The sequence below is a fragment of the Oculina patagonica genome, chromosome 11 (assembly GCF_052425735.1).
Source record: "Oculina patagonica isolate OP01 chromosome 11, crgOcupat, whole genome shotgun sequence".
Classification (NCBI taxonomy): Eukaryota; Metazoa; Cnidaria; class Anthozoa; order Scleractinia; family Oculinidae; genus Oculina; species Oculina patagonica.
The window spans coordinates 3598638-3625785 of NC_135768.1; the positions used below are offsets into that span (position 1 = coordinate 3598638).

At 38.4% G+C, this 27148-nt stretch overlaps 2 protein-coding genes across 3 annotated transcripts in view; one reads left to right on the forward strand and one right to left on the reverse strand.

Annotated features, from left to right (window-relative positions):
- Window positions 1–2680: 2680 nt before the first annotated feature.
- LOC144630571 (cyclic nucleotide-gated channel alpha-3-like) overlaps window positions 2681–27148 on the forward strand; it is a 41621-nt gene continuing 17153 nt past the window's right edge. The window contains exons 1-3 of one of the 2 annotated variants that reach the window (XM_078488938.1): window positions 2681–2825; window positions 9583–9654; window positions 25987–26276. In XM_078488938.1, coding sequence (XP_078345064.1) covers window positions 26112–26276 — 165 coding nt within the window. In that variant the 5' untranslated portion in view covers window positions 2681–2825; window positions 9583–9654; window positions 25987–26111. Of the gene's footprint in view, window positions 2826–3109; window positions 3700–9582; window positions 9655–25986; window positions 26277–27148 lie in introns of those variants that run through there. The other variant, XM_078488939.1, reaches the window with a different exon arrangement.
- Window positions 4630–15870, reverse strand: LOC144630595 (uncharacterized). The gene is made up of 4 exons (XM_078488968.1): window positions 14713–15870; window positions 10590–10725; window positions 10036–10139; window positions 4630–8124 (listed from the first exon to the last, which is right to left on the reverse strand). The coding sequence occupies exons 1-4, from the start codon at window positions 15496–15498 to the stop codon at window positions 7999–8001; spliced, it is 1152 nt and encodes a 383-aa protein (XP_078345094.1). The 5' UTR covers window positions 15499–15870; the 3' UTR covers window positions 4630–7998.

The window sequence follows — 27148 nt, forward strand, 5'->3', positions numbered from 1 at the left end:
TGAGTAGCCCAAATCTTACGTCACATAACCAATTAAGAATGTAAGCGGTTCAGCGCTCGAAGACAGTGAAGTTTAAAACGATTAAGAACGCAATTTTTACTAGTACAAGTCTTTAGGCGCTAATATTAATTTAACCTAAAACGATTAACAACGCAAATTTGTCCTCGTACAAGTCTTTCACACACTAAAACGTTGCTAATAGTTAACCAAAGGGATCTCATTTCGTGACAATTGATTATTTCTGCTGAGTTGCACAATTTAGAATTGCAACATCATCTAGCGAAGCGCACTATTACTAAAAATAGATTTCGCCACATGTTCCCCCCCCCCCCCCCCTGCGTGAGTCGGACAACAATTTTAGTTTGGGCAAAGGCTTTGTATGGAGGGGACCGACACAATGTGAGGCCGAGATTCTCGAAAGGCTCGAAAAATGATAGATTCCAAACATTTTTGCTTTAGTAAGTGAAAACAGATTGAAGGTATCCAAAAAATGGCCCAAAATTGAATTTATTAGTCGAAGATCCGGCAATAACACCTTGATTCCCAGTGCAAAATTATTCAGGCTGCCGAGAAATTTAAGCGGCGGATAGCGAATTACTATCGAATTATATAATTGCGAAGGATTGCTTTATTTAGGCACCGGAAAGATCGTCGGTTGCAAGAAATTCAGAATTCTTCCCGAATTTGACGGCACTGATCGCCGGTCATCCGATCTGTTTCGACACATGATAGATAGAGGGCGAAAATATTATGCTATTCAAACGCCTTTCTAATGGAATTGACGGCGGGTTTGATTTTAATAAAGATGTTATTTATCCCCATTACTATTACAGACTGCAGCTACAGCTGCCGAGCTCGATCAGTGTATATTAAATAGTATTTGCCGCGACAATTGTGTAACGAAATTGACCTCTTAAAATATTCGGGTCAGGCAAGGGGACCGATCGGACGAGCGTTTCTTTGTGTAATTTTGTGGTGGCATAAATCTGAGGTTAGCTCTGTTGTGTTGGAAAATGTGCCACTAAGAACAGTGTAAACGTTTTGCATTTCTCATAAAAATAAATGTTTTCTTTCAGCAAATCCCGGCAGCAAATCGGGCCTTTATAATCCATTCAATAACTGAGAGTAAAACATTTTACACATTTATTGAATAATCGCTCTGTTTGACAAACCTTTTGTTTCAAACCACGGTTTGAGCTTTCTACGTTGCACAGGTAAGGCTTTCTCTCGAAATCCGAGCCAATCTGGCCATGGTTTTGTGAAACAATCGCTAAATATGCCTCCAAAGTGCCCGCCAACCATACATTGCTCTTACAGAGAGCGGTTTGTTTGTTTGAATTTTGACTCACACCGGGGGTCAAATTCTGTGACGTCATTAGTGCGCTTCGCTAATTGCAACATCATTAAATGTGTTAAGTGATATTTATAAGTGTTTTTGTAGCCTGTTGTGAAATTACTTCCGGTGGAAGTAGTAAGTAAACGTTAAACGTTTCTTCTGTTCAGAAGTAAATGCATCGATCGCAATTAGAAAAATAACAGCAACTGTTTTGCTGGAAATGTAGTCGTTAGAAATGGCATGTGTAGCTGTAAGGTAAAGAATAACGCGAGGAGAAGCGGCTTTTGGTAATATCCAAACGAAAATTTACTTCTCAGTGTGGGGTTAAGATTGCGTGACGAGACAAAAGGTAACTCTGTCGTGCGTAACCTAACCTGCGATCAGGCGTTATTTTTCTGCATTAGGCCGAGTAGAAATCTTTCTAACTCGAAAGGAAACGACTATTTCGATTAAACATGTTAAAGGCAAACGTCAAAGTTTACCTTTTTTAACCAAGCCAAAGTATATGATTCGCAAAGCACCCAGTCGTCGCGACTGACAAATACAGCATTTACTCCGCGAAAATAAAAAATAATTGAACTGAAAGACGTTTGAATTCTTCCATGATATGTTCGAACAACAATGCCCAGGATAAACCTTCTACTCATACTAACCTCATGCAAAAAAAGTCGATATCTCGAAGAGATCTTTGATTTGTGTGAAAATCCCGCTGCATAATTTCTGTTGACATAACCTTATTGCGCCAGGTTGCGCCTCATTAAGGTTAGCAATCGTTTTTCATTTTTATTTTAATTGGAAAAAATATCAACGAAGGCTGCAAACAGAGGGGCCACTTTTGTTTGTGAAAAGTTGCCACCTTGGAATTAGCTGAAATGTATTGACTTTTTTCGTGGTATTTTTTTTCTTTTAATAGGCTTGGCCGCTTGGTAATCATAATCTAAAAAAAATAACAAAAACAAAACTGGTAGCCACAACAGTCACACCCCGGGTCACAACAATGTCATTACATGAAACACTTTAAGAAGAAAACTTGCATCCTCGGAAACCCTTGGGCAGTAAGTGGTTAGTCGAGGCGGAACGGCAAAACGAAAGTTTTTGCCTGGTTTACTTTGACCCGACTAACCTGCCCCTGGGTCCCGATGATGGAAGACCATGGAAAACTTGCAAATCGACACATGGTGACGTGGAGAGACTGGAGCGAGTGTCTGTAAATGATTACCTCAGCTATCCAATCACAAGGCGTGAATGTTATGACGTACAGCGAAGCGCGCGAAAACCGCAACGCGCCCGATGCGCCTGGAGGTGTCAAGTTGTCGTTCACGCGTGGAGAGAAAAGCGCTTGCAAGCAATGATAACTTCTATCCTTATTATGGAAGTTGCTACAAGAATGGATGGCTTATTTCAGAACAAGCAACGCGAAAGGAAGGAGAAGAGACAAGTTATGATCAACTTCGACTCAACCAAGAAAGGCGAGAGTTAAGTTCAAGAGGTAAAACTTGTTGTTACAGTCAAACCGGATGTTCTTTTGATGGGAACTTTGCAATGTTGCGGCCAGGGCAATGTTTCAATATCGATTGACAGTTTGCTCGTCGCAACTTGCAACTTTCAATTCAAATTTGCCTGAGCAAGTTGCCAAGTTCCGGTTTCATTTTGCCGTATAAAACGAGGTTATGCCACCTTTGTTTCAAAGAAACAGAAATAATTGCCCCTTATTCGACTATTCAGCGGCAGAATGCGAGAAATGAGCGACAGGCTCGAAATAACGCTTCAAAATTACAAACGTAAGCCGTAACTTGGGAGCAAATTTGAATTTTTAAGTGCAATTCCAAGTTTGGCGATGTCAACTAAGCCTGTCCCTAATTTCTCGCAGTCTGTTGATAGGCACCCGACCAAAGGGCAATTATTTCATCCTTCTTTGAAACAGAGGTGGGGTTATTATGTTCAATACGGGAAATATGAAAACCGGAACTTGGCAACTTGCTCAGGCAAATTTGAATTGAAAGTTGCAAGTTGCGACGAGCAAACTGTCAATCAATATTGGAACATTGCGCCGCAACATTGCAGATTTCCCATCAAAAGAACATCCGGTTTGACTGTAAGTTAAAGAGGTAAAACTTGTTGTTAAACGTGACCAAACATCATAGCTAAACTTTCTCAAAGTCAAAGTCTTTAACTCATCTTTGGTGCCTTTCCTCACCTAGTGTTATTTAGCCTGCGAATACAGCCGCTTTTCATCGCTCCTGTGGCGGGAGCGATGAGAGGTGGCACGTTTACATGGTACCCGACCGGGACAGTTCCGAACCGAACCTGTCTGGATCGGCTTCTGTTTACATGGAACTGTTTAGAACCTTCTAGAGCACCAGGTAATGCATGGTCACCAGCCTGTTCATAGGTCAGATAGATCAATGGAATGCCTGGCATCCACAAATCCTTTCATTTTCAAAAAAGTGTATATGTGGTTGGAGCATTAATATTCGAAGCATCACTCACCAGTATAGGATATATCGGTGTCTGACATTTGCAGAATGCAGAATGTAGGTCGCAGACTGCAGAATGCAGACTAAGAGAATATAATATTGTTTTACCTTTACCATTTTTGAAAGCTTACCGTAAACAGGCTAACCGGAGTGAATGGTAGGCTAACCGGAGTGTGTAGTAGGCTAACCCAAGTGATTAGTTAGCCTACTACACACTCTGGTTAGCCTACTATTCACTCTGGTTAGCCTGTTTACGGTTAGCTTTCAATAATGGTATAGGTAACACAGTATATTCTGCAAGTCTGCATTCTGCACAAATGGCAGCCAATGTGATGCACCATTTCCGACACAGCACAAGAATCTATATTGACATTGAAAAGCACAAAGATCAAAGGTATAGTTTTTGTGCATGTGCTCGTTCTTGTGATGTTAGCCCTTATGCTTGCTTCATGACTGAAAGACAGGCCCGAGTCTTGTTTCTGTAGCATGAAACAACTACTACAGTGTTGCAACTGACTTCCCCAAGATATGATGTTAGTCCACCTCAAGCAACCCTCAGGTTGTCATAGTTATATAGATATTTACCAGTGCAGTGAAGGTAAAGAGTCTTGCCTCGAAGCACAACACGGTAAGTTCAGCCAAGGCTTGAGCCTGGACCACTTGATCTAGAGTCCAGCACACAAACTATTTAGTCCGTGTACCTTCCCATTACCACCATTACACGTACAAAGTCCAATTCAAGATGTCATGAAGTTTCTCCATTCAAACTTTTCTATCTACTCACCCCCTCCTCAACAACAATCACACATGGTCAGATAATTTGCAATGGTTGGTGCAAAGTTTATTTAGTTTCTCTTGGGTGAAAATTGAAGCAAACATTTTATAGCACAATTTCTTGGGACATTAAATTACCAGCATACTACATTACATAACACTGTAAAAGTGTTGATTTTCTGTCGGTTAATGCAGCAATTCACCCTACTAGCTATCAATAAGATACACAAAGGTGTTAACGCTTTTCATGACTATAGGGTGTCGACCTGTTTTACGTATTCAAGCATGCTGGCGAGACCATGTCTCATAATAATAGGACATGATTTCCTTTTAGTAAGAAAAACTACTATGCAGTACATGTAAAATATTTGCATACTAATTTCACAGCCGTCTGACTTATACATCATCCATTCAATGTTGTGCTTTATTGTTTTTATTTTTAGTAAAAGTTAACTGGTAAAACTTTCTTGATAACTTCTCATTTGCTTAAACTAGCTTCTTAGATGTAAAAAGCACACACACCCTTCAGACAGCCTTAGAAGAGCTCATATGAATGATGTTATACAGATACAAACTAAACTGTCTACTTAAATGTAGGCCCACTTTAGGGAAACTTTTTTTTTAACAATATAATTTAACAAAAGATCTGTGTCCTTGGTCTGACTACATGTATACATGTATGTTAATATCTATCTGAACCTTTTAAATAATAAGAATCACTTTACTACCCATGCTATTTGCATCTGTAAAGTTGGGGGACAAATCCTGCCTTTTTGAAATTCTCCATACTGACAAAGAATGGACATCCTGAAAAGTTTTTCACACCTGGAAAGCCATAGCAAAATTTCTTTAACCTTATGATTACAGAGCTGTTTTTTTTCCTTCATATTTTTAATATGAACAGAGGTTACCTTCATAGAAACTAAAGTTTCACGCCTAAACACTTCTCTGTTTTTAAGATACAGATGACTAAAATGGCTTTGTAGGCCTGAAAAATTTCTGAGGCTTTTGAGAAACAGGCCCCAAGTTGCGACTTAAAATTAGATACCTGTCCCCCAACTGAAATTATGATACTATTTCTACTGTTTAAAATCTAAAGAATGACCCACATGTATGACCCTAATCCCTTTTAACCACATTACTATTCACAAACCTACATTTTGTACATCTAGCTCAATGTATTAAAAATGGAAAGAAGGGCAAAATTTTTGTCACACTTTAAAGCAAATTCCGGTACATCAATGTGGGAAGTAGCCGGTATTATCACTTATTTGCTCTAGACCTAATCGCTACTTTATACTCTTTAACTCTAAATAAGATATCATCAAATCAGATATCAGCTTACAAACACAGACAGATTTTTTTTCCCATAATGTTTCATTCCACAGAGAAAAACAAAAATCCAGTTGTGTTTACAGCCAGGATATACTTGAAGCAAATTGTCCTGCAATTTGTCTCTTGTTTATTGGCTAGCATTATTTATCATGAATCTAATAATAAAATTATATAAATTATTTTAAACAATTAGCTTGGAATCATTAACATCAAAGCCAAACTATTTAATATATACCGTACATAATTTCTTGGAAATCAACAGAAGATTAAAAGAGGCAATAGCAAACTCTCAATAAATTACACTAACTTATTAAGTACTGGTCACTATTTGTACCCTGCAAATAAAAATTGTTACCAAATTATGACATACTACTTGTAGATGAGTGGCCTATGTAAGCATAAGTACAACGCATTTAGGTAACTTATGGCATGAATTCACACACAATAGTGTGCCTTAAATATTAAGCAGGTCCCAAATGAACCTTTCAAATGTCCTTAGAAATTACACACTTCAACAAACACAACTATTATCTCTTGTTTTGGAGAACATGACTTAGTATATTCTGCAAATGTTAGGAATATTAATGCACCTATATTTTGGGTGTACAGTCAACTCTCTCTAAAAATGGACACCGTCGGGACAGGCTCCAGCTCTCCCTTTTGGAGAGGTGTTCATCTTATAGGGAGTTAAGTTACAGTAAAATGACTGGAAAATGGCAGGGACGGGACCAACATCAGGTGTCAGGTGTCCGTGAAGAAAGAGTTGACTGTAATTTTATCAGCCACTAGTGAAACAATGGGTTCTACATTGTGGTAATGCTGAATAACAAAATACAGTGTACATGTATGTTGTCAAATAGGAGAAGCATACACTAAATAAAATGCAGAATGTGTGCTATTAAAGCAACAATGTTTCTATTACAACTGAACATTACCACAGTTCGCTTCAATGTTTAGAACTCGGCAATCAATAAAACAACAATACAATAGAGCTCTACAGTTTGTAACTTTGTTACCATTAGATATTGTTGTAACCCTACTTCAACCTACAGCATGATTTAGAAACTCATTTTCAAATAATTTCAGTGTAAAATAAGTCTACAAAAATGACCACTAAATCTTAGGGATGCTCAATGCATGTATTGGACAACAATACATCTAAATAACTCTTCTGATTCAAATAACACTGTGTTTGAAGGGCAGAAATAAATCAGTGTCTAACCAAGTATTAAACTCCAATTGTGTGATTGTTGTTTCAGCATCTGAATGTTTTGTTGCCTAATTGCTGTACAGCTTTTCCCAGCCCCTGGTCACCTATTCGTTCCAGTGATATTACTGGGACAAACAGCTGTGGACTTGAAATGAAGTGACTGAGGCAACATAAAGAAGGCTCTTGGAGACAGGCAAAATGCTTTCTTTAAGCAAACTATTTCATCTTCAGATTTAACAAAAACAAATTTGCATTAAATTGTCTTACAGTAACTGTACACTAACAACAGTTAAATTACTAACCTTGAAGCTTAAGGATATTTTCATAACCAAAATTGCTGAACTACACTTTTAAGGTGGCTAGCAATCTGATTTTGAGCATCCTTTCTTTGGCACATTCACAGCTAATCCGCTGATGCTTACAAAGACCTTTCATTTAATATAATGTTTCCTAGTATCACCATTGTACAAAGCCAGACCCATATGTCCATAACAGTTACCATGGCAACAGTAAGGCCTTGGCAACATGCACTGACTTGTCTTTGATTGGCCTGGACGTGCATGTACTTTCACATACTTTCACAAGGGACCACCCAGCACAGGTACATCTCTTTCTATACATTCAACTAAATGAATTTTGTCAGCATCGCAAGAGCAGCTGTGATAGTGCCAGACAAGGCAATCTAAGGCAACAGCGCAGAATGTAGGGCATGCAATTTTTGTAAAAAAAAAATGGTCAAAACTTGACTCAACTAAGTGAACACGAACAGTGTACCTGAACTGCCCCCTACCTCTACCAATAAAAAAGGCATGTGCAATGACATTTTTTGGGGTTGATGTTATGGATTTATGTTTTTGTATCGCTGTTTATTTTTTCACTCCATTTTCCTGGACATTGTTGTATATGTCATCTTCGTCTTCTCGAAGTTTTGTTGCATCCCAAATTCTCAGGCTTCCATCATGTGAGCCAGTGTAGAGCTTTCCTGCACCAACCTGAAAATCACAAATAAATTTCTTCATGAAAAAGTTAACCCTTTTTGAGCCTCTCTATGGGTACCCACGGTCTTTGTTTTCTTCGCAATTTTTTTTTTTTTGGCAAGTCTTTATGCTTTTTTTAAGCAGATCTTCGTTTTTCGCATTGAAATGGTCTAATTAATGTTGTACCTTGTAATGGCTTCATGTGGTTTCGTGGCAGTGACTAAACCAATGTTGTCGAATTCGCAGTGAAATGTGGTCAAATGTCAAAATCCAGAAATTACAGATATTTTTTGTGAGTTTTGACAGTTTTATATCTGAGTGTTCAATTTAATCACATGAAGTTTGGTCAATATCAGATCTTTGCTTCAATCTTGAGATCGTTTTGTTTTTTTCGCAGTGATCTATGCGTCTTCGATTTCTTCAAAATACCCATTGAGAGGCTCCTTTTTAGCCCAAGACTGTACCATAAAACAGAGTACTTAACTTGGGCCCCATCCACATGTATCTGTTATTTGAGAACAGAATATTTTCCCCACTTTTTTTTTTTAAAAAAATTGCATGCACATATATCTTTTTAATTTTTAATTGGTTTTCACTCGTCCACACATCTGTTTCTGTTTAAAAACATACCAGTATATCCACTGGATAACTCGATCACTATCAAGTGGATCAGGCAGTTTAGATCTGCACGACATTTATCCAGGGAGGTGCAGTGGCCTAATGGTTAGCGCGCTCGACTCCGAGTCGAACGGCCTGGGTTCGAGGCCTGGCCGGGACACTGCGTTGTGTTCTTGGGCATGACACTTTACTCTCACAGTGCCTCTCTCCACCCAGGTGTATAAAAGGGTACCTGCGAATTTATTGCTGGGGGGTAACCCTGTGATGGACTAGCATCCCATCCAGGGGGGAGTAGCAATACTCCTAGTGGCTTAATGCTACGGAAACCGGGATAAGCTCCAGCTGTATGGGCCTTATGGCTCGGAGACAGACTTTACCTTAACATTTATCCACAGGATAGTAATTTTATCTAGTGGGCAGTGTTATTCACCCTTTGAACTACTGGGACCTGGATGGCATACATGTTTATTGCAGGCATTTACCCCCCCCCCCCTCCCAACACAAACAATTTGTTGGGTTCCCTAAACAGTCTTCCATTGGAGTGAGGTACTGTAAATGGCAAGGGAAGAGCGTATCACCCAAGAACACAACACAATGACCTTGGCCAGGCTCAAACACGCTTCTACTGAATCTAGAGTCTAACATGCAGTGCAGTGGTGGATCTAGGGGAGGGGCCTGGGGCCCAGCCCATAGGGCCAAGACAATTTTTTTCGAGGGTGCCTCTTCTTCATCTGGATAAACCCCCCCCCCCCCAACTGTCAGGCCACTGTGTCTTCCACAACTACGGCATACTACAGGGAAAGTCTGCTATCACTGATTTTCCTCATTGAAATAAGTCAATTTGTTTTCTTTCAGTATAGTATCCATGGGGTGTGTGAGCAATGTATTCCAAGAGAAGGATAACAGATGACAAAATAGTGCAGCCAGGTATGTCATTTAAGTTGGACAGCTACATGTAGCTTGAAACTGTACAAAGATAGTAAGATAGTACAAAGATGTTATAGAACAAGCTTGAGGTTGAAGTTGTGGAAAAAGGAGTTGTTTGGGACACAAAGTTGGTTCCAGAAAAGATCCTTACCCTCCCCAAGGATGATCCAGACTGTTTTCTTTTGTGGGGGTGGGGGGAAGGGGGGTTGAAATAAAAAAAAAAACCTTTGTGGTATGGCTATACCTAAAAAACACAATTGAATGGTGATTGTGAAATTTGAAGAGAAATGCCTCAGGTTCTTAAATGTGAAACTACATATATGTTTACTGAGATATTTAGTCTTTAGTTTACATTTAAAAAAAAAATTTGTTCAAACTTACCACAAAACAGTTAACTGCATAAGTGTGGCCAGTGTATGTTCTTTTACATGTACCAGATTTTGACTCAAATACTTTAACAGTGCTGTCCCCACTACCAGTAAACACTAAAAAAGAATGAAAAAGAATACAGATTAAAAAAAAATAATGAACATTAATTAGGTATGGGCAGTGTAAATGGTCAACACTTATTAGGAGGTAAACAAAAAAAAAATGTGGTCACTGGTTGGGCTAGCGGCTTAACCCTAGCTAGGTCGATTACAAATCATATAATGAAATAAGGAATTTACGATGAGGGCAAGCATAGTGATCAAGGAATATCTATTTAGAAGTGCATTACCAAACAGCAAAACACCGAAACAGCGAGAAAATAACAATGAAAAAAACAGCCGGTGTGAGTGGTAATTTAATTCAGGAAAGAAAGAAAAAAATGGCTGTTAGATTTGGATCTTTTGTTTCAGCTGTTTTGGTGTTCTGTTTCGCTGTTTTGTTGTTTTGTAATGTCCCTATTGAGTATTATTAATTCACAGAATCAAGAAAACCACTTGAAAACTTACAAAGGCCTTCCTGAAACAATAGACTTATTACTGTGTGCTTGTGTCCCTTGTATGTACGTGTGCAGTCACCAAATTCAACCACCCAGCATTTTGCTACATGATCAGCACTGCAGGAGTACATCAGTTTGTTAACAACCTAAGGATTTGAAAAGTAAGAGACATGTTTAGAAACAGTTACTGCTTTAAAAATATCTGGTTTCAACCCTCCAAGTTAAGACCATTTTAGTCGCCATGGCGACTAAATTGTTGGAGCTGGCGACTAAATTTAAACCAAGGTTGCCAGCCTGGCGACTAAAATTAAGAGGAATGATTGAAAGCAACAGCTTAATTTGGTGACTAAAATTTTTCACTGGCGACCAAAACTTGAGTAGTTGGTGGCCAAATGGCCACTAAGGAAAAAAGAAAACTTGGAGGGTTGGGTTTGTAGCCAGGCATGATAAGATTTAAAACTAGTGGTAACCACAGGTTAGAAAGTGCGGGCCTCGATACAGTTAAGAGAAGGTACTGGGAGGGAAGTGTTTTTAAATCACTGGACAAAAGAAAACTATTCCAAGTAAGGTCGAGTAACGCGTCACGCTTAAGTCGCGAATATTTTTATCGTTTCCTATTGCCGCGAACCAATCAGAGTTGTTTTTTTGATTGACAGTTTTGCGAAGTGTAGTCGAGCACGCGGTGTGAATTGAGATGTGATTTTCCTCCGTCGGCAAACTCGCTTTGTTGTCAGTGTTATAAGGAATTTCTCGAGAATAAACGTTGTTGGAATCATTCGCTTTTCCGTAGTTTATCTGTGATACAATCACAGCAGATCTTCTCAAAAGCAACAGAAAGACAGAAGCCTCGATCTAATGTGACACATTATCGCTCTTGGAGACGAGATTTTTCTTCTGGTGTTACGACAAACTGTCGTGATTGACACATTTTTTGCATTCCGATCGTTCTTAGTGGAAGAACAAAATTTTCAACTTCCGGTTTGCAGATAGCCTTTATAAACGTGGTGCGCACGCATAATACGCAATCCGCTGGTCACTGTCAAGATTAGGGTTGCGGGCCTCTCTTGGGCCCGCAGTTATTTGATAAAAGTTGACACTGGCTTAAAATATGTACAGGATGTTTCGGCTACTGCTGTAGCCTTCTTCAGCAATATCTAAATTTAAAACGGCGTCCCTGGTGTTATAGGAATAACAACTTAAAAATTCAGAAAAAGGTGATAATGAATGTACTGAATAAAATGGGGGGTGGAATTCTAAAAATGCGACTAAAAAGGATAGAATAGGGGGTGGTATGCAATTAAAAATTGTTAAGTTTCTTACTGCTTTTGTTTTAAATTATGATAAAGTCTGGAGTCTGCGTGCACTCCAATTCACTAAAAAAATATTTCATAACTGCAAAACACCCCTTGGGACTTAAACACGGAGTGAGCCTATAAATAGGCCTCCTCTTGCACTTTTCATACAAGGTTAAGGAGTTCTGTTTCGTAAAAGAATGTTTCCCTATACTGAACCATACGTACAATGTAACAGAATCTTGTAGTTCTTTCACATCAGCAAAATTCAAATATAAAGTTATACAGTTTAAAAGACAAGAAAGAAGTGGGCAAAGACCAAAATATATAAAAATATATATATAAAAATAAAAATAAATTAGCAGTCAAAAGGAGCCACAGTAACCTGAGTGCACAGATACATGTAAACTGAATGCATGCATAGCATACGAAATCTGCTACTTGTTCACTATTGGATTGATCTGGCATTCCCGTTCCTTCCTTCTCACAAAGTAAATGTATAAGAAAAATGTTCACTCAAAAAATGATTGCTAGCTAGTAGATTTTTTTTTGCTTGCACACTCCAAACCCACTTGCAATTTGCAAGGATAACAAGATGTTAGTTACCACACTATACAGGTGACAAGAGTAGTCCCAGTGCATAATAATATTTACCAAATCCTCAGAACTAACATTGAAAAAAAGTATAGAAGTCCTTAACAAGAATAAAATATTTTGATCTGAATGTGGGCTTCTTTTCCACACCTTTCACCACTAGTGCTCTTATTGCATGGAATAGTAAAACAAGTCTGGTTTTTGGTGATAATTATTTACACTAACGTCACAAGTACAACTGGCTTTTCTTACGTGCAAAGTGCCAGTATTGAACCATCAAGCTGTTACTTAGGTACATAGGCTCTCTCACTTTCTGAAGTTAGCTCATTTAAATTTAAAATGTGGTATTGTTTATGCAAAGTGGATGTGATCTGAATGCAAAATTAAGATCTCAAAATAGGCTACTTTAAACAAAGGAAAGCAGAAAACAACAATAAAAGTAAGAGAGTGTGCTGTCATAAATTTGTTGTGGTTTGTTATTCGGTGAATCTGTTGTACGTGCAGGTTAAACCAAATAAAATGTAAAGATGGCCTCCTACAAAGGTCTAGAAAGCTGAGTTATATACACATGTTTACATTATAACAGTGTGAGGGACTTTTATTCCTATGCTTTATGGTACAATTTGCAAGAAAGTTATAGAAAACAGCATCAAAGGTGACAGCCTGTCATTCACGGTGGTTTTTAGGGCAAACTCACTAATTAGGGAATCCAAACATATTGCAGCAACAATGATTAGAATAATTTCCCTGAAACTCGGGGGGAGGAAGCAAATAATGAATATTAAATAGTGGCTCAAAATCATCAAAGAATGTTGAATATTTCAAATTTCTAACCCAAGTAGTAATGAATACTTGTCATAAAAAAACGCAGTATGAATATTGACCTGAAGATTGCAATTTGACACTGGTGGATATTCAGCTAGGAATAATGAATAGCACGTAGCTATAAAGTACTTACCACTACAACCCATGATCGAAATACATATGTAGTTGGATCCCTATAACTTGAACCCTCAATAACTAGAACCTCCCGCTAACTCAAACCTTCTCAATTCCCCCTCAGGTTATTTTCTAACTATTTCTACCCTTAATGGTTAAAACCCCCCATAACTCAAACCGTTTTCGATTCCCTTGAAGGGTTGAGTTATAAGGATTTAACTGTAGCTTATCCCCAAGGAAGTCTCTAGTCTTATCACCTTTGTTTTTAAACATTTCTGACCACAATTTACAGTTAGGCAGGTACCTTGGAAAACCACAACCAGCCACAATAAGATTGACTGGGTTTAGCTCATGTTTCCAGGGCAACCATGCACCCCTTGGATAAAATTAATCAGGCAAAATAAAGAAAGGCTCGTATATTATTTTTCCCAAACAAAGTAAAAAGATACCGCAGACCCAGATCATTAAGATACTCGGTATCTATAGAAGTCAAATAAACAGAACCGAAAGTCTGGAGCATAAAAATAGCTCGGAAGACAATACAAATTTTGCGCAAGACCCCAAACTGCTATAATTTACTGACAAAAATAACTGAAAATTGAAAACGATTATTTGAAATTTAGACACAAACGTCTTAGAGCGTTTTTAGTTTTCCAAAGTAGCCAAACGTTGAAATAAATAAAAAGAAAATAATCCCCAGTCTCGAAAATTACGGGTCTTGACAAGGCCCAACAGCGAATATACATTAGAAACCGCAGAATGTGATCAAATGTAAAGATATCAAACACAACAGCGGCAATTTGTATCCTAAATGTTTTGGTAGTATAACATTTTTTACCAACTCGAGGGATTCTCTACGGAGAAGCATTAAATTAAATGATATCGATTCTTCGTATGAAACTGACGAAATGAAGCGGAAAATCCACACAGCACGGAAAACAATGGCGTAAAATTATTCCTATAAATAGCCTTCGGAATAACAAACTGTGTCCGCGCTCAAGTAAAGCCGGCGGCAAGAAATCCGCTTAAAGAAAGCCCGTAAAGCGAAAGCAATGTCGACATGTGTTTTTTAAACGATCGATGTTTTCAGAAATTATAGGCTTAAAACGGCTTTGTCATTTCTAATGGATCCTTCAGGTGCATTATAATTCATAATTTGAAATTGCATTCATAAACAAGTTCAGGAAGTTTTTCGTTGATTCATAAGTGTAAACTATTTTGCAATTTATTCTTAAAAAGACAAGAATTGTATGGGGAAATAACTGGGTATTTATTAAATTAACGTACACTGTACTTAATTCCTCGTACCTGAATCTGTATTATTGTGCCTTGGTGACCTTTAAAAGTCCTTACAGGAGCGCCTGTTAGCAGATCCCACGAACGAATTGTCGCGTCCGCCGAACCTGTAAATAAAGTCTTTCCCTTGCCGTCGACGGCCAAGCACACTACAGCCCCGGTATGTCCTTTGTAAGTAACAAGGGATTCGTTTGAATTCATCCCCCAGCTTTTAGCTGTGTTATCAGCCGAACCTGAGATAAGAATGTCATCGTTGTTTTCCATATCGACTGCGAAGGCTGCTCCGCGACTGGAGTCAGACGCAAGCAGAAGCGGAGTCACCGAGAGCCGATGGCCGCGAAAAGTTCGCAAGCACTCGCCCGTGTCGGCGTGCCAGCATTTTACTGTTTTGTCGTACGAGCTTGAAAATACTAAATCCCCTGAGCAAATCACACGGTTTACAGTCGAGATGTGGCCGACAAACACCTTAATACACGCACCGCTCTCTAAGTTCCACTTTCGAATAGTCTTGTCGGCCGAGCTGGTGAAGATATACCTTTCCGACACGGACACGCTCGTGATATACATTTTATGGCCTTGTAGTAATCCCACACACTCTTCCGTCTTAGTGTCCCACAGCCGCCCGGTCTTGTCTTCAGATACAGTGACGACTGTACTTCCATCATGACTCATACACATCGCGTTTATCCCAGCCGTATGCTCCGTCAGGCATTTTAACTGATGCGCGTCTTTCTTGCCTTTCTTCTTCGGAGGCGCCGCCGGCGTTTCACTTTGTTTCTTTGAGATTCCACTTCCCATTATTGTATCGAAGCAGATCGGTTACTATTCTCCTTGTTGATGAACCACGGTCGAGATTAATTCATACGTTGAAGCCATTAGCCTGGATCTACTGGGCCTCCGATCGGAATGATGAAAAACACTCCGTTCGTGAGGCCATCTCGAGGGACGTGCGGGGGGAAGCGACCACGATTGGCAAGTGAGTTTCAAATCCCCAGAGACGAAATCCCAGGCGTCCGACCCGCCGCACCGTGTCCTAAGCTCGGAGACCTGCAGTATACGAGAAGCGACTGAGAAACATGCATTGAAAACTGGGCAAACACTGCAGCACTGTCGTCCTTGCGATGTTTCCCGAGTTACAGGAATTTGTAATGAGCTTGAAACAATGTAGTTTAATTAGAGGAGTTGCTATAGTAAAAGCTCTGATGTCATTGGCTAGGGCCGAGCTTCAAATTAGAATTTTTCCTGTCGAGGTGTCTAATAGGACGTATTTTTTTGTGTTTCGGAATAATAATATTACTTTTCTCGCAGCACAGCTAGAGTATGATTCGTCTTGCTAGAGCCTAAAGAGAAGACTTTGAATAGAGTATGATTATTATACTTGAATAATATTTGAAAGTGCCAGACACCTTCCTACAATTGAGCTTGGGAACTAACACGAACGGCTGACAAAGTCGACAAACAAAACAAAAACAAAGCATAAAACAATTTTTTTCTTCTAAATAACTTTTTTCTTTCTTTCGTTTCAGTTTTAATTCCTTCGATGCAACTTTAAAAATAGAAGTCGAGTTATCGTGTCGGTTGCAGGAACTTCCGTGAGATGTTATCTGAGTCGGTGTAAAGTGCACTAATGTAATCACGAGCCCACCCACTGGTAACGTTAGGACCGTTTGGAAGTCAAGCTGCTTATGTCTTGTGACGATCAGTCAATTTAAATAGTCTTTGCTGTTCAGAATGAATTCCGCACCACTGGAAAGCGTATTAGCAAATAGATACTCATTGAAATAATTTCACCATTACCCTTAGCTTAGGAAAAATAATTATAGTAACTGTAGCTCTTTGGTAGATGTGGCGGGGGAGTAAGGATTTTTTTTCTCTGTTTTTGGCAAAAAAAAAATTGCGATTCCAGTGTCGATTTAGAAATAGACGAGCACTTTAAAGTTGTGATGTGAACTTGTCGCCATGACGATACCTAGGAACCTTAGGAACGTCATAAAACCCGTCGCGGCAGGCGCTGTCAGTTTTCGAAGATGCACCTCAGGGTTTATCATGACAACAAATCAAAGAAGGAGAAACAAGTAATGGTCACAAATAGCTTGTAATATTTAAATATAGCGAGAAAAAAAACATAACCTGACATTTTATGTTGCCTGTTAAAATTAATTAAATAAAAAGGAAAACGTGAATGATTGAAGAACTCAAGGAAAGAGACAGTGGCATTTTTAAAAAATCATCGTAATGATAATAATATTGCAACTGGCCTATATTTTTGCACGTGTTCACGAGTACAGGAAGTCTGTAGAAACGACAGTTATTTTCAGTTATTCTTATTCCGGCCGGGACTTCAATTCCTATCCATAATAACGGGGCATCTGTAATAGCGTGGTGTCTGCAAGGCAAGAGTTGACTTAGTTACCGGGCTGTAAAAGAATAAAAAGACACCAAAACAAACACACAAACAAACAGCTTTGAAAATAAACGTTTTCCAGTTTTTTTCGACCTCTGCCCTTGGTTACGCCTACTGCCGCGTACATAATATAGATACTAAATATAGTTTTGCCGGCGCATGCATTTGTTACAGAGGGACTGTTTTGAAGCCAGAATGCCCTCCCTTTTCACAGCTTGGCTCTCCAATAGCGAAAATTACTTGATGCATTTCTTTGTGCCCATTCACACGTCACGTCCTATTGTCAGTGTTTTGTTTAATTTAAAATGCTGCGATCACCTGCCCCTTTCACTATAACGTTCTAAGTCAGTGACAGGCTTGCCTTTTCCAATACTCGATCAATCATAGAATTATTTGAACTGTTAAAAAAGCAGGCTTCTTTTTTTCAGCGAACGGCGTAATGGACCAAAGTGGAACGATTGCCGGATTAGTTTCCAACATTGCCAGCTTTATTGAAATAATTATTTATTTATGTTTTTCGTTTGCAATTTATGCAGTATTTTAGCGATGGTTTACTTGTCGTCGAGTTGCTTGATCAGTCAGCGAAAAAGAAAAGAAGAAAAAATAAGATCTCGGATCTCGTAGCAATTTTGTTTGGCTTTCAGGGTTACCTTAAGCAACAGAAACTGCTGAAATAAATTTAAAAATGATAACCAGCTGCCTGAGCTCCCTGGCGTTGTTTAAAAGGAGTAAATTACAGGCTTTCAGGAGATCTGCATTTTAAGTGCGATTTTCAGAGGAGAAAATGAATTAAGAAGTGCGTGCTACAACCATAGGCTCTGCTCATGACGTCACCGCGATTATGTGTCATTAGCAACAACACCTGCTTGCACAGTGGTGGGTGGAAAACATCAGTGACGGAGAAATTTCCTCTAAAGTGCAAACGAAAACTGACAGTTCTCCCTGCGTTTCTGACGCTTGTCCTTGATGAAAAGAAACAAAGAAAACACAGCATTTTGGAAAGTGGTTAATAACACGGATAATTAAATGCCGTTGAGAAAAGATGATTCATCAATTCTGCTAGTTGTCACGGTTACCGAGGTCAATATATGTCAATATTTTTCACGGCAGTTGGTAAAATGAAGGTAGTTAGGAGAAAAGTAATCCATTCGTTTCATTATTTTTAGACAAAACAAAAAGTCACAAAGCAGTAGGGAGAGGGTACAGATTTCTCCGCTGCTTCTTTAGAAATTTGACTGGGAATGTATTACAGTTTCTGTGCGACCAGACACTCAATACGACATGTTTATTTATTCTCACGATTCTGCAATATTTCTTTCTTGTTTCCCAGTTTAGGTCCCAGTACTGTGAAGAGCCGGCACTGTACAAACCAATTTTATTTCAATCTATGGCCTAAACTGAGTTTTCATTACATTAAAAAATGCAAAGAAAAAACAGTCTGCAGACATTTTAATTCATTATTGGCCCATGGTTTTAATTACTGTATACAAATGGTTCTTTTAAAGTAATTTTTAGGTATTTTTACATTGAAATGGGGGTAGCAAGTGAAAGGTCTAGAACTTACTTTCGTCTATTCTTTAGCATCTTGACTTTTCTGTGGTGTTCTAATTTTGGATATTTTGGGTAAACTTTGGAAGGTATATTGGTATAATTGGTATACCACTCCCCCCCCCCCCCCCCTCACACCTCCCCCGGCCCCCAGCCACACACATCCTAGCCGCCCCTGTCAAATTGCCTTTTAACCCATGACAATTAGGCCTAAGTGAACAAGACGGGTAAAAGTGGCATCAGTCATTAGAAGTCAAATTTGTGTAGGTTTTATCTTTATCTCAATCATGAATCCAGCTGAGTAAAGATGTAATTACTCGAACACTTCCTGTCACGAATTCGTTTTTTTTTTCTACCTCAGAATTGTATTTTTACTTTTTATGGCCGTAGTTACATACATGTACTATACTGTACAATATTCTTCATTTCATTTATATACAAAAATTTTGTCAGGCTTATTTTTAAGCGTGTCATAAAAGTACCGGCTGTTTATGGAGATGACGCTCAGAGAGATATACATCAGTTGATGTTATGCATCCACCCTAACTCGCACGCTCCCTTACTATGAGTATTTTTTTTCTGTTTTTATTGCTTTAGCTACATACATGTACAATACTGGACAATTTCGTCGTTTTTTATGAACAGAAACAATGTGGCGTGAGCTTGAGGTAAAAGTACGTGTACATGCAGATGTGGCTCTAAGCGATTAACATCAGTTGATGGCATGCATCCACCCTAACTCGCACGCTCCCTTTCTTCAGTGTTGTATTTTTATTTTTATTACTTTAGCTACATACATGTAAAATACTTTACAATATTCTTCGTTTGTATGTACAAATATATAACCTTAGACTGTATATTACGTATGGATGCAGTTGTCTACGTGAGCGATTTACTTCAGTTGATGACATGCGTCCACCCTAATTTGCACGTTCCCTTACTTTAGTGTTGTATTTTTTATTTCTATAGCTTTAGCTACATACATGTAAAAAACTGGAAAATATTCTTTGTATGTACAAAAATGTAGTAAACCTTAAGATTGTATATTGCGTGTGGATGCAGTTGTCTCTGTGAGGGATGTACCTCGATGATGTCATGCATCCACCCTAATTTGCACGTTCCCTTTCTTCAGTTTGTATTTTTATTTTTTATAGCTTTAGCTACATGAATATACTTGACAATTTTCTTTATTGTATGTACAAAAAATATAATAAACGTTAAGATCGTATAGTACGTGTGGATACAGTTGTCACTATAAGCGATTTACATCAATTGATGTCGTGTGATGCGTCCACCCTAATTTGCACGTTTCCTTACTTTAGTGTTGTATTTTTATTTTTATAGTTTTTGCTACATACGTGAAAGACTGGACAATATTCTTCGTTTGTGTATACAAAAATATAATAAAGCTTTAGACTGTATATAACGTGTGGAGGCAGATTTGTCTCTCTGAGCTATTTACTTAAGTTGATATCATGTGGATGCGTCCACCCTAATTCGCACGTATTTCTCTTTTCAATTTTGTTTTTTTTTTTTTTTTTTTTTTTTTTTTTTTTTTTTTTTTTTTTTTTTTTTTTTTTTTTTTTTACTGTAGTGTTGTATTTTTGTTTTGTCATGATGGTTTTGCTACATATAGTTGCAATACTGTACAATATTCATTGTTTTTCTATACAAACAAAATATCTTAATAGATCTTAAGCTGGTATAGTACGTGTTCATGCAAATGTATCCCAAAGCAATTGATATTAGTCAATGCCATGCTTTCAGCCAATTTACACGTTCCCTTACTTTAGTGTTATGCTTCCATTTTTATAGCTTTAGCTATTCCTTAAACTACGAAAATGTTCGATACTGTTCAAAATTATTTGTTTGTATGAACAAAAATATCATAGACATCGTAGACGTTAAGCTTGTATATACAGAATTACGTGCAGGCGAAGATGTCGCCTAAAGCAATTCACTCAATAGATGTCATTCATCCCACCTAATTTATGTATTAAATCATCAAGGAAAAAAGGATTCAAGTGAATAAAAGCTGTTTTAATTGTCTTTACCATCTCGCATAAAATATAGGGTTTCGTGTTAAATAGAAGGGCCACGGTCTGAGCGACTCAGCAGCTGCAAATCCAACCTAATTTATGTATTAAATCATCAAAGAAAAAAAGGTTTCAAGTGAAAAAAAGCTGTTTTAATTAAGTGTCTTTTACATCTCTAAAAAAATGAGGCTCTTAAATAGAAGGACCACAGTCTGCGAGACTCAGCGGCTGTTAACAGTTTGGTACCCCCTTTACAGCCCCCAAGGATAACGGTCACCTGGGCGAGGTTGGCATTTTTGAGCCGGCTTCGTTTTATTTATTACTTTCTTTTCTTTTTTTTTCTTTTCTTTTTTCATTTTTAGGGATTTATTTTAAAACTTTCAAGGAATGCTTTTCGAAATAATCATGAAACAAAATCAAAAAAAAAAAAGCAGTTTAGTGACCAGATGTCATGCTTGGCTTTTCCTCAAGTAGCTCTTCTGTGTTTGTGGAGAATCGTATCATGATTATTAAATGGTTTTTTCTTCTATTTGTCGAAAGAAAAACTGATGGTACTTTTATAAGCAAAGAAAAAGGGTGGTATACTGTTAAGTGAAATGGTGACTTGACTGTTAAATGGAATGGTGACTTAAAAACGCTTCTTCCCCGGTATAAGAACTTAGTTTTTTCCAACTTACGGCTTAATAGGTTCTTATGTAGAAATGGTATTTAGTGGGATTTTAGGCTGGTTCTTAACTTAATTTGATAAGGGCACTAGCGATTAGCACAAGTAACTGCTACAGGGCATATGTGATATTGTATATATTGCTGTATTAAAATAATTATCTAAAATACAGTTTAGATGTTAACCATACAGTAAATTTATTTTTCCAAAGTACCAGCATGCATGTATAGACTAAAATTTTTTTTCTGTATTATCATCTGTGCCTTCATTTTTGTAAAGTAAGAACCTATTGAAAATTTTAGGCTAAATAGGGTCTTATGAAAAGGGGGTTTAAAATGAAAATTTTAGCCTAAGAGGTTCTTAAATGTGTGGTTCTTGGGAGTGTCATCAGTGACCCGAGTATCACCGGGCCAAATGAACAATTGGTCTTTTGAGTTGAGACTTTTAGGTGTGTGAGCTTGTGCTGGTGGCACAGGAGGTTGTCTCGCCTCTGTCGGGGGCACGACACCACTTAGGGGGGGCGGGGGTCAGAGACCACCGTCTGCAGAGTGGGGGTCCTGTCTGAGTACAATAGTTGTGACCATTTCCCTTATACGTGGGTTTTTACTGTAGTTGCTTTCCTGTTGTGAAATCATATAAACAATTATAAGTAAGGTGGTCGTTGTTGGTCGAAATAGTTAGAGTTTTTTAGGTAAGATATTGGTCCTTTTTAGACGCATAATCCGTTTAAACGAATAATTCATTTGTTAATTCATTTGTGGTTTTATACGTCAGGACTCAGTTGTTCAAAAGAGCGGATAACGCCATTCACCGGATAAATCACTATCCAGTGGAGAGCATGGCAAGTTTTGTTAATACTTATCCAACAGATAGGGATTTAGCTGATGGATAGAGTTATCCACCCTTTGAACAATTGGGCCCTGGTGAAAAGACGGGCCGAACTATCAGGCATACTAAGCCCTTTTAGTTCGTCGTTCAAGACGGACAAATCAGATAGCTGATCGTCTTGACGCATTATTCGTAATGACAGGGTGTCAGTGGGTTTGAGCAGCAGGTTCAAAAGTAGGGGGCACGCCCAGAACTGACCTACTAAACCGAGAGCGGCGCAGACGGAACCGGGAATGCGCCGGTGCCGGCTATTTTGACAACCCTGAATTTTATGATGCCCGTCTTTACACATAGATGGATTATCAGCAAGTTAAAGATGTAAATCACCTTCTTTCAATTGATTTTCCTCTTTTATGGAAGTGAAAATTATTTTTGGCTACTGTATATTCAAATGTCAAGGAAGTTTTGTCTTCCTGTGTGACAGCCATGACTAGCTTGAACAAAAAATACAATAGTGAGAAAAATTGTCTGTCGAATTTCTTCATAAAACTAACGCTGTCTGTGAGAAAAAGAAAACATGGCCTGTGAATTAAAGGAAAAAATGCGTGTAGTAATAACATCCTGAAAAATCCTGCTAAACTAGGACATTTCGCGGACGCAATGTTTCGTCCCCGGAACATGTTTCGGAACTTGGGACAAATGTTCGCCCCGTCACTGCCATGTGCCGAGCCACCCGAAACATGTTGACAGCGCGGCGGACGTGTTCCCAGAACATTGTTTCCAGTTAGCCACCCGGGCGGCAAAACATCCGCTCCCCCTTAGCCACTAGGAAAGACAAGGAACAATGTTTCCTAGTTTAGCCAGGCCTTGTAACGTATCATAAATCTAAATCGATCAAAGAGGCGTTCGTTCGTTTTATGGAAAAATCGTTTACGCCCACTTTCCTGGGATAAACTGAGTAAAGGGTGATACCGTAAAAAGGTCGATCTTTCCGCTAACAAAAAAAGTACATTTACTGTTTCTTATTTGTATTTGTATTTATGGTTTCTTTATTGGCTTACCGGTTTCTGTATAGGCAACAAGTTGCCTAGGGAAGCCAAGAAGCGCCCTTTGTCTGCTTTCTCCTCTCCTCTACATTTCCGGCACCTTCCTTTAAGAATTCTTGCCGACCCTAGCAATACACATCTCTGGATAAGTTCAAAAGGAATGCCCACCTCAATGGCTCCCAGATTGTCATTCAATCTTAGTGGTATTGATCGCAATGCTCCCACTACCACTGGAATAACTTTTGTCCTCACACCCCACATTTTAAGAACTTCTCTCGCTAGATATTGGTACTTTTCAACTTCTTCGTCTTCCTTCTCTCTCACCCTACCATCCTCTGGAATTGCCACATCAAGCATTTGACAGCTCTTGACTTTCTTGTCATTGATCACCGAATCCGGTCTCCTAGTCCCCTATTTCATGGTCTGTTCGCACACTGAAGTCCCCTAGAAGTTTGTAGTCGTCATTATCAAGCACACCCTCCGGAACATGGTCATACTTCTTCTAATTTCGCTCAACCCCCAATTTTTCCTGACAGGTCCCAATGGATCGCTCTAGCCACAGTGTCATGCCTCCTTTTGTATTCCTTTTTGGGCCAGTTTCGAGCACGAACTTACAGTATGGTTAATGATCTCATTACTCTGCTCGCAAATTCTACATTATCATCATCATTATCATTTTTATTATTATTATTATTATTATTATTATTATTATTATTATTATTATTATTATTATTATATTATTATAGGCCTTGTTTGTTATATTCCTGTTGCTTATTGTCACTTCAATACAGGTTTAAAAATCAGAAATGTTTTCCCACAATTTATGTCGGTTAAGAGGTCGCCCTTTTATTCTATTCAAATAAACTTTGCCGCTTTCAGGGTGAAAGAAATGTTGTACATTCGCATGGTAAGCCAAGCACTTTAACGTGCAAACGGGCTTCTTATGTATTTGCTGTAGCAAATCCCTGCTGATTTATGTGTTGCAGCGTATATAAACATATAAAAACTGTAGAATAGACTAAGGTTGACTGTCGGCCTTACCCTTTAGCCAGAGGCGTTCTGTTGTATGCTTTGATTCCCTGGAATAGACAGAGCGAAGTGACAAAACTGTACAAACGTTAATAGCTTCGAACACTGAGCGCGGAAAGACCTGTCGGTTCGAATTCCTTCTTGATAGATTACTGAATTACATATATAAATTATCAAAAAATAATAACATTGTTGTAGGTTTTTTTTTTTACTTTTTATACGATTTTATATCAACCAATTTAACTATCTTTCACTCAGCATTAAGCTTTGTAATTCTCATTAGCCTTAGCAATTTGTAAATTAGTATTGAAAAAACCATTTGGATACACAATAAAAGTAATTGTTTTGAATACCAAGTCTACGTAATAATTGGTCAGTGTTAAGTCTCTGTATGGAATTCTAAAGCCTTTTACACCACAAAATATCACGGTTATTAGCCCTCCTGGTTATTCGCCCATCTGGATGCTAAAAAAATACACCGGTTATATATCCCCTCCTCTCCAACTTTCCTACTTAACATACTAACGCCTCCATAGACCATTGTAAATCAAATTCATCAAAGTGAAATAAAGGAAATTATAACCGTGAAGGCGGTTCAGATACCCGGTCTTGATTAGCATAGATTTTTACGACTTTATCTCTCCGTTTGCTCTGTAGTTGTTGTTTTGATTGAGAAGATCATAATCAAACACTCAAGACAGTGTTTCATCCAAACACCACGAATTTCGTCAAAAATACACCGCTGTGCGTGGTATTTTCAACTCTCTTGTCGGTGTTTGGATATCCCGACTAAACAGTGTCTCGAGTGTTAGATTAATACTTGAAATAGCTAATGTATAAGTTTTCAAGTAGGTGTAAATTAAAACATTCATATCCATAATCAGAGTCTAAAGTTACTTGTCACCTTATTTCCACAAGTTTTTTGTGCCGCTTACAAACCCAAACCCCAAATATAAGCTCCCCCAAAACCTCTTACGAAGTTGTATAATAACCGCAATTTTACCGAACAGCTTTTAATCCGTGGAGCTCTAAACTCCTTTGGGACCCTGCTTGATTACTTTTACCAAACAGTTAGCAAAAAGGTTCCAACAATGCACCTGTCGTAAAGAACAATACAGCTACACAACGGGCCAATGAAAAACGAGGTCCCAAGGACGCACTCGTTCGAGTAATGGATTGGTAGAGTATTAAATGGTCAATGTGTCGATAGATAATTGTGAAAATTGGACAACTTGCGCACATCGTGGAAAGGCTCGCTGAATTTATTGTCTAAAGCAAATTAGCAGCCTGTGTTCCAACACCCCAATGGCAAACAACTCGTAAATTAAATCTGACTTCAAGGGCAAGTTTCTAAATTTGGTTGATTTTTCTAAAGTTGATTTTGATTTGCACTTGTTAAACTTTCAGTCCTCGGCTTTGGGCAACGAAAAATGAACCGAACAAAAGTCAGTGATATTATCAGTGCCCGTTGTTCATTCCAGCCAGTAATTTGCATTATTAAAATGATCCAGTGCAGTAAGTCTTTTGGGAGTTTCAAAAGACCATCTTTAATTGTCATTTTAGAATTATTAAACATGCAAAGTGAGTTTCAAAATCAACCGGGCCGGTGGATTTGTCGCCTACGGCGAAAAAAAAAACCACATCGGCGTCAAAACTTTGCCAAGCTTGCACTGAAAGTATTGTGGATGACATCGTGTCCATAAAAGCCTTAAGTGTTTTTCTTGTTTGCAGTTACTATCCGGTAGCGTGACATTGGTTTGTTTATTGCCGCTAAAGCAAACTGTTCTGTTTCTTCTGTCCTCTGCCTTCCGACAATCGCGTTGAAGTTGTTCTTAACTTGATGCACGCGAAGCTTGATGGCTAATCTATGGAGCGTCGCCAGAGAATGGTTTCATAAGCAGAATCCCCGTCGAAATACCGCTCCGCGTAAAATCAGTACAGTCTTGGAAATTCTACAGACCCAAGAAGAAGCAAAAGACCACGTCTATTATGATGCCTTGAAACGAATTTCGGCCTCCAAGGTTAGTTATTGAACATTTTCTCGCAAAACGTACTTTGTTTGTTCCTGTGGAAAATGGGTTGCGGTCTGTTTTGTAATTAAATTAATCTTCGACGAAAGATTTACCTCGCTGTAAGATTTAAAAGATTTATCTTTTACAAGAGGATCTCAGTAAGTTTACCTCGACCGTCAACATGTGACGGTAATCCGGCGTAGTCAGTTGTGGCTCATTGGTGAATTCGTAATACCCAAGTTGAATTTGGCATAAGCCCATCTATAGAACTATAGAGTAGGTAACTGACGGCTTGATGTTAACGACTGGTACGCTTTATATGACTTTATAAGCGGCAGTCACCAGTAATGTAACAACATTTAATTTTCCTTGTGTCAGACTTCTGCATGCTGGTTTATTGCAGTGAACAAATATTTAGAGCGACCTAAATATATGCTGAAATGCTCTTATAGGTTCCTTTTCGCACAAGGACCAACCCAGAGAATTGAATCGCATATTCTAAAACGTTTATATCCTAAAAACAATCGCAGTAGCCACGGCTCAAGAATTAATTCATTGCTCACAGGGATTAATAATTACAGCGATACCTATGAATGCACAACTTTTCATACGCTTTTTAATTTACCGGGATTATAATTTCAAAGGGCGGTAAGATTTCGTTTATGAATGAAAGCTGTTTCGATGGCTTAAGTTTTCGCCGGGCCTGGAAGAAAAAGTCTTGCGTTCTCGAATAATTTTAATGTCAAAGTTTTGTTGAATCTTCCCTTTTCAACCGTTGTTTGTTTAATCGAACGCAATCATTTGCAATAAAGGTCATTTGAAGTAAATGATAAAATTTTCCTATAAACGCAGCTTAACAGCGCGTGTGCAGTTAATATCTT

Excerpts from the sequence above, each read along its gene's own strand:
- LOC144630595 (XM_078488968.1), bottom strand. The coding sequence starts at position 15,498 with ATGGGAAGTGGAATCTCAAAGAAACAAAGTGAAACGCCGGCGGCGCCT. Across the intron at positions 10,140-10,589 it reads ATTGTTTCAGGAAGGCCTTT|TGTTTACTGGTAGTGGGGAC; the intron begins GTAAGTTTTCAA and ends ATTCTTTTTTAG. Across the intron at positions 8,125-10,035 it reads ATGCAGTTAACTGTTTTGTG|GTTGGTGCAGGAAAGCTCTA; the intron begins GTAAGTTTGAAC and ends TGTGATTTTCAG.